The sequence below is a fragment of the Hypanus sabinus genome, chromosome 13 (genome assembly GCF_030144855.1).
Source record: "Hypanus sabinus isolate sHypSab1 chromosome 13, sHypSab1.hap1, whole genome shotgun sequence".
In the NCBI taxonomy this organism is placed as follows: domain Eukaryota; kingdom Metazoa; phylum Chordata; class Chondrichthyes; order Myliobatiformes; family Dasyatidae; genus Hypanus; species Hypanus sabinus.
In genome coordinates, this window is record NC_082718.1 from 84,627,453 (window position 1) to 84,640,881 (window position 13,429).

General features: G+C 43.3%; 1 protein-coding gene across 1 annotated transcript in view; it reads left to right on the forward strand.

The window, feature by feature from the left end:
* The first annotated feature begins 2,719 nt into the window (after positions 1-2,719).
* LOC132404066 (proline dehydrogenase 1, mitochondrial-like) overlaps positions 2,720-13,429 on the forward strand; it is a 50,629-nt gene continuing 39,919 nt past the window's right edge. The window contains exons 1-2 of the mRNA XM_059988062.1: positions 2,720-3,407; positions 5,188-5,396. Of these exons, the coding sequence (XP_059844045.1) occupies positions 3,090-3,407; positions 5,188-5,396 (527 nt within the window). The 5' untranslated portion in view covers positions 2,720-3,089. The remainder of the gene's footprint in view (positions 3,408-5,187; positions 5,397-13,429) is intronic.

The window sequence follows — 13,429 nt, forward strand, 5'->3', positions numbered from 1 at the left end:
CTAGAACATTTAAATAGAGTGCAGTAAGTGGAAGAAGGATTGGAGACAGGGGAGTGAAGGATGAGGAGACCCAGCTTAGGTTCTCAACTTGATTTGGTCTCCAAAGCCCTCACTCCCTCCCCACTTCCCTCACTACTCTCCCTCTTTCCCGTCTCGCTGTTTTCTCTCTCTCCCTCCCTGTCAAAGACAAAGTACCTCCCCCTTACACACTCTTGCCCTTATATCATTTAAATGCAATCAAGGCATCAATTAACTCAATTTTTTTTAGAGCTGTGTGAGTTTTCGCAATTTATCTTTAATCGTTTGACAACCCAGATTTTAATACTGTTAATAAAACATGAAATTAGTACTTAGGTTACATTATGTTGGAATATTATAATGTTTAGTATAAGGCTTATCCATTTGTTGGCTTCAGTGAAGGAGTCCACAGTGACTTAGTGGTCAGACTAAGTGCGCGCATTCAGAAAGCATGTAGACATATTGAAATCTGGTTTAACTGAGACTATAGAGAAACTGATTCGAGAGTGAAGGTGATGAAGGCTGGACGATTTTTTGTTCTTCTATAGATTAGCTTCACTCTAACTGTCAGGTTATTGGAGGTAAGGTGCAGTGTGGCAGGTTAAGCAGACAAGTTTATTGTTATGTGCACAATGAGAAACTTGCTTGCAGTAGAGGTTGATGGTCAAAGGCTTATCTCATGATAATTACCCTGTGAACTGTGATTTAAAAAAGGGTTATTATTGGGAATCTGCTGTTTTGAATACTGTATACTGGAGTCATCCGGGTGTGAATGCAAGATCGATGAGTAAGAATGCAGATGACAAGGAGATGGTCGGTGTTGTAGATAATCAGGGATGATACACTTAAGTTACAGTTGGTCAAGAAAGCAAAGAAATGGCAGATGGAATTTAATACTGAAAAATAGGCTGTACTTTGGGAAGACCAAACAAGATTGAAATATGCGCAATTAATGGTAGGACTCCAGAAAGTACAGAGGAATAGGCTAACCCCCATTGACATTGATGGATCTGGGGTTGAGAGGGTGAACAGCTTTAATTTTCTCTGCAAAAACATCACCGAGGTCCTCACGAGCTCTGTACATACCAGCTGTGAGGTGAAAAGGGCACACAGCGCCTCTTTCACCTCAGACAGTTAAAGAAGTTCGGTATGGGCCCCCAGATTCTAAGAACTTTCTAAAGGCATCCTGACTGGCTGCATCACTGCGTGGTATGGAAACTGTACTTCCCTTAATCATAGGACTCTGCATAGAGAGGTGCAGATAGCCCAGCGCATCTGTATATGTGAACATCCCATTACTCAGGACGTTTACAAAGACAGGTGTGTAAAGAGGGCCCGAAGGGTCATTGGAGACCTGAGCCACCCCAACCACAAATTGTTCCAGCTGCTACCTTATGGAAAAAAGTACCAACAGGTTCCAAGACAACTTCTTCCACCAGGCCATCAAACTGCTTAATTCATGCTGACACAACTGTATTTCTACATTATATTGGCTATTGTGTTGTACAAAATATTTATTATGAATTACTATAATTGCACATTTAGACAGAGAAGTAAGGCAAAGATCTTTACACCTCATGTATATGAAGAATGTAAGTAATAAAGTCAATTCAATTCAATTCAATTCGAATAGAGGGAACTTTGAATATAAATCTGAAAATTCCTGAAGACAGCAATATACTGTAGGTTTATAAGGTCATTAAGAAAGCTTATAGGGTACTTGCCTTCAACTTATTAGGGCATACACAAATAATTCCAGGAATGAGAAGGTTAACATCTTAGCAATGATTGAAGGCTCCGGGCCTGCAGTCACTGAAATCTTGAAGAATGGGGGGGGGTGGGGGGGGGAAATCTCATTGGAATCTATCAAATGTTGAAAGGCCTCGATAGAATGGATGTGAAGAGGATATTTCCTCTTAGATATTAATGGGAGAACTAATGGACTCAAGATAGAGGGATGTCCATTTAGAACAGAGATGAGGAAGAACTTCTTTAGCCAGGGAGTGCTGAATCTGTGGAATTCATTGCTACCGGTGGCTGCAGAGGCCAGGTAATTGGGTTCATTTAAGGCAGAGGTTGATGGATTCTTGATTAATCAGGGTGAGAAAGGTAATTGGGATAAAGCAGGAGAATGAGGTTGAGAGGGAATTGGATCAGACATCATGAAATGGTGGAGCACTCAATGGGCCGAATAGCCTTATTCTGATTCTATGTCTCATGGTCTATGTTCTAACATAAATAAGGAGGAAAAGAAAATTACAACAATGACTTGTTACCCAGTGTGGAGTGTTTCAGCCACACGGCAGGGCTGGGCTTTTTTTGGTACAGAGAAAGCTAAGGGTGACCTGATGGAGTTATAGTAGCTATTGATAAACTATTCTCCTTACCAAAGAACACAGATTTTAAGGTAAAACTAGGAGATTGAGATCTTTTCCATCTAGAGTGTGATTGAAATCTAGAACTCAAAACTGGATGAGTGGGGGTGAGGAAGATGCTGATGGAACACAATTGAAGCCAAGTGCTGGAAAATGTCACTTTAAAAAAAAATCAAAATAAACTTTATTCATAATAAAACTCATTTACAAGAATACACATTTTAAACGAATTAAAACGCCCTTACATTCATGGTCAATATATTAGATGGGATTCGTTTACATTCCTTGAAGCCAATAGGTCTGTTGCCACTCATGTGGCCCACTACTGTGGGTGCACTATTATTGAGGGTCTTCCTCACCCAACCTATCCAGTGGTGGAAGATGATTACAACACGGACACGACGGGCCGAACGGCCTGTCTCCGTGCTGTACGTAAGTAACTTTAGAAGTCCCGGATTTAAAGAGAAAGGTCATTGGAGACCTTATATAATATCAAACGTTATTGGCTGCGCCGGCAAACGGAAGCCCTTCATCTTTCTCCAGCAATGAGTAGACTTCCCCGCTTTTGTGAATGGAAGAGCCGCGCCTTCGCATCTGATTGGTCGCAGCGGCAGAAAATGGATACAATGAGATGCGTGCGGCTCTAGGTGCCAGGATCCGGTGATTCGCAGCCAGTGTTTGCTTGCTCCTGGGCAGATGGCGAGCTGCGCCTTCCGCTCGCCCCTCTCTTTGCTGCTGCTGCCCGGCCGAGCTCCAGTCGGCAGCTGCCTTGCCCGGTTCCGCTCCACCGCCGCCTCACCTAAGCAGAAAGAGGATCCTGAGCGAGCACACGGTCACCATCCTTTGCGAGACATCCCGCGGGTGCATCCGGCTCCAGCCCAGGACTCGCCTGATATCCCGGACTTCAGTAACTACCAGGAAGCCTATCGCAACAAGACCAGTGCCGAGGTGGTGCGGAGCCTTGTGGTGTTTCGTCTCTGCTCTTACGACATATTGGTGAACAGGCAGAAGGAGGTAGGGCACGGGATTCAACGTGATTGTTAACATTTAAAACTACACGTGAAATTGTATTGGGTGCAATTGCGTTGCAAATAATGATACAGGAATCTGCAGATGCTGGAATCGGGAGTATTTACTGGAGGAACTCAGTGGGCTGAGCAGCAATAGTTTTCGATGAGTACCTCCGGCAGATTTTGTTGCGTTGTGACGCGCACCTTTCTTTGGTGTTTTTTTTTACAGCGTTGAAGGAAACGCTGTTCAATTCGGAGAAGTGTCTGCTGTCTAACTACTCTGGTGCCGTCTCTCGCAGACCACATTCCCTGCCATCGTGCCCAGAGAGGAAATAGCAACTGGAGTTGGCTTCTTCTCAGTATTTGCCCTTCCTGGGGCATACTGTTCCTCTGGGTGGGTTCCAGCTGTCAAGGAGTTGATGTACCCCAGTTTACGAAATCTGAGTTTGTGTGGGACGGAAAGTTGTGGCATCTGGCAGCACCTACTCATTAAGAATTAGTTGAAGATATTCTGTTGGGGGGGTGGGGTGAAGTTGAGTGTTTTGCCGTATGAAATCGTTACGTTACTGTCATTCACGTGTGCTTCCAAAGTCAGTTCAATGATTTTGTGGTCCAAGTAGACCAGAACACACGAAGGTGGGGCGGGGTGATCTGGGATTCCATTGGCTGGAGCTGTGATTCCGGTTGGGGTAATGCTTATGCTGGAGTAATAGTTCAGTAGTAAATGAGGCTCTACTGGCAGTGTTTTTGGTGATTACTTGGGTGGGGGGGGGGGGTTAGCTGCACTAGTACACTTACCATTGGTTTAGATCCACTGGCTCACTACCAACACCTTCATGAGTGCATTTAAGGATAAATCCAACTTTACACTAACATCCCAAAATGGATTTAAACCAAAGACTTCTTTGGAGGGGTGTGCACTCAGGCTGAATATTGGTTGTGAGGTCTGGGGATCACTCGTATCTGCTGTGTCATATGACGTGGGTGATCGTGGTCTTTCCATGACCGTGATCGTTCTTGGCAAAGTTTTCCACAGAAGTGGTCTGCCATTGCCTTCTGGGCAGTGTCTTTACAAGACGGGAGTCCCCAGCCATTATCAATACTCTTCACAGATTGCCATTCTGGTGTCATTGGTCGCTTAACCAGGACTTGTGGTCTGCACCAGCTGCTCATACGACCATCCACCACCTGCTCCCATGGCTTCACATGCCCCTGATCTGGGACTGGGGTGGGGGGGGGGGGCTGCAGATGGGAGCTAAGCAGGTGCTACACTTTACCCAAGGGTGACCTGCAGTCTAGCAGAGGGAATGAATGCCTCACACCTTCTTTGTTAGAGATGAATCAGCACCCACCATCCCATCAAGGGATAGCTGGAGAGATTGGTTCCATTCGTGCTCCTCTACTCCTCTATTGAGATGTACCCACAACCAGTGATCTCTCTTTAAGGACTCTGACTTGTTATTTCATGGCTTGTTATTTATTTGTCGTTGCTTTTCAACAGCTTATTTTCTATGCTTCTGCTCTTTCACTGATTCTGTTTACAGTTACCATTCTATAGATTTGCTGAATATGCCCGCAGGAAAAAGAATTTCAGGGTTGTATGTGGTGACATGTATGTACTCTGATAATAAATTTTACTTAGAACTTTGTTGAAGTTAAGGTTTTTAAATCCCTGCTGTAAACTGATGTTGCCTTCACTGAAGTATAAAGTATGGTCATCTTGGAGATATTTGTTTGGGATGTGAACTGTGAGTTGCTCATGATGTACTGGTTTAATTTTACAGCTTATCAATCTCAGTAGAATTGTGCTGGGAAAATGGCTCTTCAGGCAGCTCATGAAGATGACCTTCTATGGACAATTTGTAGCAGGAGAGGACCAAGAAGACATCAAACCCTTGATTCGCCGCAATCGTTCATTTGGTGTGGGCTCCATCCTGGATTATAGTGTTGAAGAAGACCTAACCCAAGAGGAAGCTGAGAAAAAGGAAATGGAGTAAGTTAGGTTAAAATTGTATTGGACCATGTAAGGGCAAGAAAGACACTAATGGGCTGAAAATAGAATATGCTGCACAATACAGGTGCTGTACCTGGCAATGTAATCCTACTCAACAATCAATTTAATCCTTGCCACCTACTCAGCCCATAACCCTCCATTTTTCATATGCCCCTGTGACTATCTAAGAGTCTTAAATTCTTTTTTTTAATCAGTCTGTGCCATCACCCCCGGCGGTACATTGCAGCCACTCACCACTCTCTGTGTAAACTTAAAACCTACTTCTACCTCTGGGGGTGCACCTGGATGGCAGAATGGGGCATCAACACCGAGGCTGTGTACAAGAAGGGCCAGAGTCTCTTCTACTTCTTGGGGAGACTGGGGTCCTTTGGAGTTTGCAGGCCTCTCCTTCACATGTTCTACCAGACTGTTGCTGCCAGTTTACAGTCTTCTATGTGGTGGTGTACTGGGGCAATGGCATGAACATGGGTGATGCCAGCAGTCTCAGTAAACTGATTAGAAAGACTGGCTCTGTTACAGGAGTCATACTAGACACACTGGAGGCTGTGCTAGAACAAAAGGCCCTACGGAAAATCCTGGCAATTCTGGTCACTGTTTCTCACCCTCTGCATGCCGCCTTGGCTGAACAGAGGAGCACTTTTAGTAACAGACTAAGACAACTGTGCTGTTCCAAGGAGTGCTATATGAAGTCATGGGCTCTATAGTGAGTCAACCTATAGCCAGGGAAGTGATGACCCCCTCCTGTTAGACTGTTTGAGGGAACATATTTTTATTCTTTCTTCTTTTCTACTTGTATTTTGGTGTACTTGTAATGCTACTGTGACACTTTAATTTTGTTTGGGATCAATGACGTATCATCTATCTATCTAAACAGCTCCACTAAACAATCCTCGGCTCACCTTATATGTGCGTCCTCTGCTACTGGCCATTGCTACCCTGGGAAAAAGACACTAGCAGTGTTTGATTTTCTTTAACTTGTTATTCTGATTCCTGCTACCCTCCCTATTTCACGTTCCTCGTCGAAGTAAAGGATCTCGACTTGAAATGTTGACTGCTTACTCTTTTCTATAAATGCTGCCTAACCGGAATTCCTCCAGCTTTTTGTGTGTGTTGTAATGGAATTTATACTGTAGGTTGTCTTAAGTGAAATAAATACTTCTCTTAAGTAAGTGGCACCCACTCCAAAGTGACTGTAGAATTTTCCTGCCTTAGACCTAACACACTTGATCTTCCTCCTAATGAAAACACGGGCAGATATAATGTTTAAAAAAAGCCTGAGTGCTAAAGTAGTTTCACACAGTCATTCTTCACTGTCAGTGAATTCCTTGTCATTGGGGTCGCAAGCTGCAGGTTCCTCTGTTTCCAAGCAGTAGGCTCCTCAAAGTTACCTTTCCAAAACTGACCATATAACCTTCACTCCTGTGTGATAGAATGGATGAAAATTTGATTGGCAATGTGTGTTGCATAGTAAATATGACCTCAGGTGAGTGCCCTTGTAGAGTGTTGTGTTTGAAGACCAGTTTTGAATGGAAAGTTACAGTGAGTGGTTGATAACAACAGCTGTATTCTTTGCTAATGATTTCAAAATAGGAAGAAAACCCTGTACAAGTCTTGTGATCTAATATGCATTAGGTTTACATAAAGTGAAATTCCATGGCTGTGCTATCTGGTTGGTCAGTAATCAGCCTGATCAGATAAGGGTACAGTTTGGTTGTACTATTTACCATTTTGAATGGTTAACTCTACCTTTATGGGAATTTCTCCCATGCGGTAATCAAAATTATGAACAGTATAGAGATGGTAAAGGCATTCAGACTTTTTCCCACAACCAGAGGTTCTTGGAATGAGCTGCCAACTCAAGTGGTGCATGCAAACTTGATTTCAACGTTTGGGTAGGTACTGTCCACACATGGTGTAGAAGACTATGGCCCTGGTGCAGGTCGAAGGGAGTAGGCAGTTTAGATGGATTTTGCATGAACAAGATGGGCTGACGGGCCTGTTATTATGCTGTATTCATTGAAATCCAAGATATCCTAACATGAATACTTGATGTGTTTCATCAAGCATCTGATGACCAACAAACCCCAGTATTTGAAGGAGGGGGGGAGTGGGAAGTGAAATTGGGTGAAGGACTTCCAAGGTCAAAAAACTGACTGCAAAAGCTTTTATAGATATGTGAAAAGAAAAAGATTGGTTAAGACAGGTGTAGGTCCCTTACAGTCAGAAACAGGTGAATTGATCATGGGGAGCAAGGACATGGCAGACCAATTGAATAACTACTTTGGCTCTGTCTTCACTAAGGAGGACATAAATAATCTTCTGGAAATAGTAGGGGACTGAGGGTCTAGTGAGATGGAGGAACTGAGGGAAATACATGTTAGCAGGGAAGTGGTGTTAGGTAAATTGAAGGGATTAAAGGCAGATAAATCCCCAGGATCAGATGGTCTGCATCCCAGAGTGCTTAAGGAAGTAGCCCAAGAAATTGTGATAATTTTTCAAAACTCTTTAGATAATGGATTAGTTCCTGAGGATTGGAGGGTAGCTAATGTAACCCCACTTTTTAAAAAAGGAGGGAGAGAGAAACTGGGGAATTATAGAACGGTGAGTCTGACATTGGTGGTGGGGAAAATGCTAGAGTCGGTTATCAAAGATGTGATAACAGCACATTTGGGAAGAGGTGAAATCATCGGACAAAGTCAGCATGGATTTGTGAAAGGAAAATCATGTCTGACGAATCTTATAGAATTTTTTGAAGATGTAACTAGTAGAGAGCCAGTGGATGTGGTATATTTAGATTTTCAAAAGGCTTTTGACAAGGTCCCACACAGGAGATTAGTGTGCAAACTTAAAGCACATGGTATTGGGGGTATGGTATTGATGTGGATAGAGAATTGGTTTGCAGACAGGAAGCAAAGAGTGGGAGTAAACAGGACCTTTTCAGCATGGCAGGCAGTGACTAATGGGGTACCGCAAGACTCAGTGCTGGGACCCCTGTTGTTTACTATATATTAATGATTTAGATGAGGGAATTAAATGCAGCATCTCCAAGTTTGTGGATGACAAGAAGCTGGGTGACAGTGTTAGCTGTGAGGAGGATGCTAAGAGGATGCAGGGTGACTTGGATAGGTTAGGTGAGTGGGCAAATTCGTGGCAGATGCAATTTAATGTGGATAAATGTGAGGTTATCCACTTTGGTGGCAAGAACAGGAAAACAGATTATTATCTGAACGGTGGCCGATTAGGAAAAGGGGAGGTGCAATGAGACCTGGGTGTCATTGTACACCAGTCATTGAAGGTGGGCATGCAGGTACAGCAGGCGGTGAAAAAGGCAAATGGTATGTTGGCATTCATAGCAAAAGGATTCGAGTACAGGAGCAGGGAGGTTCTACTGCAGTTGTACAAGGCCTTGGTGAGACCACACCTGGAGTATTGTGTGCAGTTTTGGTCCCCTAATCTGAGGAAAGACATTCTTGCCATAGAAGGAGTACAAAGAAGGTTCACCAGATTGATAAATACACAGAGTAGTCAATATTTTAGAACTAAATGAGAGGTTTCTAACAATAAATAAGACAAAGGTGATTTATTTTCCCTCTTACAAATTGCTTGAATGTCTTTTGACTGGAAAGTGATACGCAAGGGATTGGATGATACAGCTGAACATTTAATGAACAACTTTATTACTTAAAACACATAATTGCTATAAAAATAATTTTTAAACTGTAAATTATATCAACCGAGATGATGACTTCTGAAACAAATAGAACTTTGAATAGGCTAAGTTGAAAATGATGATCCTTGCTTAACCATTTCAGAAGAAAACTGTGCTATTACTAAATTATCCTGGGATAGCAGGACTTCCATATGAAGAAAGACTGGATCGTCTAGGCTTATACTCACTGGAATTTAGAAGATTGAGGGGGGGATCTTATTGAAACGTATAAAATTCTAAAGGGATTGGACAGGCTAGATGCAGGAGGATTGTTCCGGATGTTGGGTAAGTCCAGAACGAGGGGTCACAGTTTAAGGATAAAGGGGAAGCCTTTTAGGACCGAGATGAGGAAAAACTTCTTCACACAGAGAGTGGTGAATCTGTGGAATTCGCTGCCACAGGGAACAGTTGAGGCCAGTTCATTGGCTATATTTAAGAGGAAGTTAGATATGGCCCTTGTGGCTAAAGGGATCGGGGGTATGGAGAAAAAGCAAGTACAGGGTTCTGAGTTGGATGATCAGCCATGATCATACTGAATGGCGGTGCAGGTTCGAAGGGCCGAATGGCGTATTCCTGCATCTATTCTTTATTTTTCTATGTCAGATTTGCAGATGTCCTGCTGAACTCTAGCAGGTTCTCCTCACTCCTTTTCGTGCTGCTTCTAGTTTCACAACGGGCAAAACTATTGGGCTGTCTGCTGGCTCTGAAGGAAACCAGTTGGGGGAAGGTTTGGTGCATGAGGACTAAAAGAAAATCTGAAATATTGACGGGACCACTAGAAAAGGCACATCTCAGGAGATAGCAGTTCTTGTCTGCACTTTACAAATTGTTTTCCTAATGTGTTTCCTGTATCACAGTGTACCGTAAATTCCGGACTATAAGCTGCTACTTTTTTCTCACGCTTTGAACACTGCGGCCTATACTACTGTGCGGCTAATGCATGTTTTTTTTCATGCAGCCAAAAACATTTTGCCTCGTAACAGTAGACCAACAAAATTGATGAGTAGTTCACTGAGGTCCAATGAAATTGTACGATAAATCAAGCACACTTTCACAATTAAATTATTGTAAATCAGTCATTTGTACTCACCCTCATCAACATGGAAAACACTCGAAGAAAAGCATATGATGCAGCTTTTAAGTTAAAGGCGATCAATCTGGCGGTTGAAGAAGGAAATCGAGCTGCTGCACATAATCTTGGCATAAATGAATCGATGGTGAGACGGTGGAGACGCCAGCGTGAAGAACTGAGTCAATGCAAAAAGACGACAAAAGCTTTCAGAGGTAATCATAGCAGATGGCCCGAACTTGAAAACTTTCTTGTAGACTGGGTTAACACACAGAGAGCAGGCGGCCGCGGTGTTTCCACCGTGCAGATCAGACTGAAGGCTAAAGCAATCGCCACCAAAATGAAAATCGAAGATTTTAGAGGTGGGCCAAGTGGTGTTTTAGATTTATGAGACGAAAAGGCCTGTCCGTCAGGGTACGCACGACTCTGTGTCAGCAGCTCCCTCCCGACCACGAGGAACAACTTGCTAACTTCCGCACATTCACTCAAACAAAGATAGCGGAGAATTCCATCGGGCCAGATGATATCGTAAATATGGATGAAGTACCTTTGACGTTTGACCTGCCTCTCACTCGGACTGTTAATAAAAAAGGTGACTCGTCCATCACACTGAAAACAAGTGGCCATGAGAGAACGCATTTTACTTGTGTTCTGAGCTGCACAGCATCCAGACTAAAGCTTCCTCCGATGGTGATTTTTAAGCGGCTGACAATGAAAGTTCAGTGAAAGCTGCCATCAAGAGTACAAACTCAATTCCAGCTGTGATTCCTGGGGGCACCACGAAGTATTTGCAGCCACTGGACATCAGCGTGAACCGGGCATTTAAAGTGGCGCTGCGCGTTGAGTGGGAGGCTTGGATGACGAGCGGCGAGAAATCCTTTACCAAAACAGGACGCATGCGAAGAGCATCTTTAACTCAAGTCTGCCAGTGGATCCTAAATGCGTGGAGCCGTGTCACAACATCCACCATCACCAACGGGTTTCGAAAGGCTGGACTGCTGCGTGATGAAGAGGACCGCGTGCGCTCAAGTGAGAGTGACAACGAAGAGACTGAAGTGAGTGACGAGATCCTGAGGTTGTTCAATTCGGACACTGAAGGACTTTGATGGTTTTAGTGCGCAGGAGGAAGATGAAGAAGGCGATCAATAACTTTTCCTGGTAGGCTGCAGTATATATTTTTTTACCAGTCGTTAGGAGATATTGGAATGTTGTTCGTGCACTGTTCAGTAAAAAAGTATACGCAACGTAATTTGTGTGTTACCGATATGTATGTATATTTAAAAGTAGCTGTGTTACAGGCACTGTTCGAAAAAAAACATTTGCAATATGTATTTGTTTATGTTACCATACGGATTTAAATAAAAGTTAAAAAAATCCTCACATGTAATATCTTTCTGTGTAAATATCTCATATTACAATGTGGGACACCTGCGGCTTAAAATCCAGTGCGGCTTGTACAAGTACAAAATTGATTTTCTTTCTAAAATTAGAGCGTGCGGCTTTTAATCAGGTGCGCTCTATAGTCCGGAATCTACGGTTCTCAGTGCTGTGATTTTTCCAATGTTCATCACCATTGAAAGGATATGTGGCCTGGTGATGTTTTCCATGTGTTTGAATCCAGCTACCCTATCTATCCTATGTAGAAGGGAACAATTGAGGGAAGAGCCAATATCTAGTTTATGTCTCTATATAATCTTATGTGGCCAAGTGGTTAAGGCGTTGATGTAGTGATCTGAAGGTCGCTAGTTCGAGCCTCAGCTAAGGCAGCATGTTGTGTCCTTGAGCAAGGCACTTAACTATACTTTGCTCTGCGACGACACCAGTGCCAAGCTGTATCAGCCCTTGGATAAAACCGGTGGCATGGAGGGGGAGACTTGCAGCATGGGCAACTGCCGGTCTCCCATACAACCCTGCCCAGGCCTGCGCCCTCGAAACTTTCCAAGGCACAAATCCATGATCTCTCGTTACTGACAGATGACTATACAGTCTTAAAAATTGATAATAAGACCATCAGATATAAGAACAGAATTAGGCCATTTAGCCCATTGAGTCCTCTGCCATTTCATCATGGCTGATCCACTCTTCCTCTCAGCCCCAATCTCCTGCCTTCTCCCTGTATCCTTTCATGCCCTGACCAATCAAGAATCTATCGACCTCTGCCTTAAATGTACATAAAGTCTTGGCCTCCAAAGCCACCTGTGGAGTTCCACAGATTCACCACTCCCTGTCTAAAGAGAGTAATATTGGCAAAGTCTAATCTGGGATTTATCTGCTCTCGAGTTCCAAAACTCCTTTGAGTTGCAAACTTTCCATTCTGTAAGTTTCAGCCACAAAATAATGGTGCTCTATTTGGATAAAAGCTAGCTTTCTAGAGCTCAAAGACAGCAGTCAGGCTAGATTATTCCAGAATTTTCTTGTTCAGTGATAAACAACATGATAACTGAGGATGAGCAAGCAGAATCTGTACCTTCCAGTAGCCTCTGGGACTGCAGTCAGTCAACTATGTAGACGTTTTGTTTGAATTCTAAACTGAACAGAGCTTGGGCAGGAGCAGGTTGGAGCGACCTTAACCTGTGAACATACAGTCATTTTATAACTAGCTTATAAGCTCCTGGATTGCTTCCCAAAGGGCTTGTTGGGAAATGGAAGAATGCCGAAACCCTGTCACAGTAGAATCCTGATCATCGCGGTAATGCTATTATAATGCCAGAAACCCAAGTTCAATTCCTGCCACTGTCTGCAAGGAGTTTGTTCATTGGTTGCCTCTGGGCGTTTTGATTACCTCCCAGAGTAAAAAGGCCTACGGATTAGTAAATTAGTTAGTTACATAGATGTAATTGGGTGGTGCAGGGTTGTTGGGCTGGAGGGGCCTGTGAATGTGCTGTATCTCTAAATAAATAAAAAAAATAATAAATTATTGCACATTTAGTCGGCCACTTGGAGTCAGTCACATGGAGTCAGCCACTTGGAGTGTTCTGGCATCAAGCCTGTCTCTTCCTCTCACATTTGTACCTTGGATAAAAAGCTTTACTTCATTAATCTGTTATCGTCGATTTTACTGTTAACCCTTTCTAGATCTGGCTGATCTTCCTTTGTTGTCTGAGATCCAAAAAAGAACAAAGCAGTTCCTTCATGCAGTGCTTTCCAGATTGTAGTGTGTCAAATTGTGCTACACAAGGCCAGATACGTATTAACAGCTGCTGGTGGGGAAGAGGTTGTCTGAGCGTGTAATTT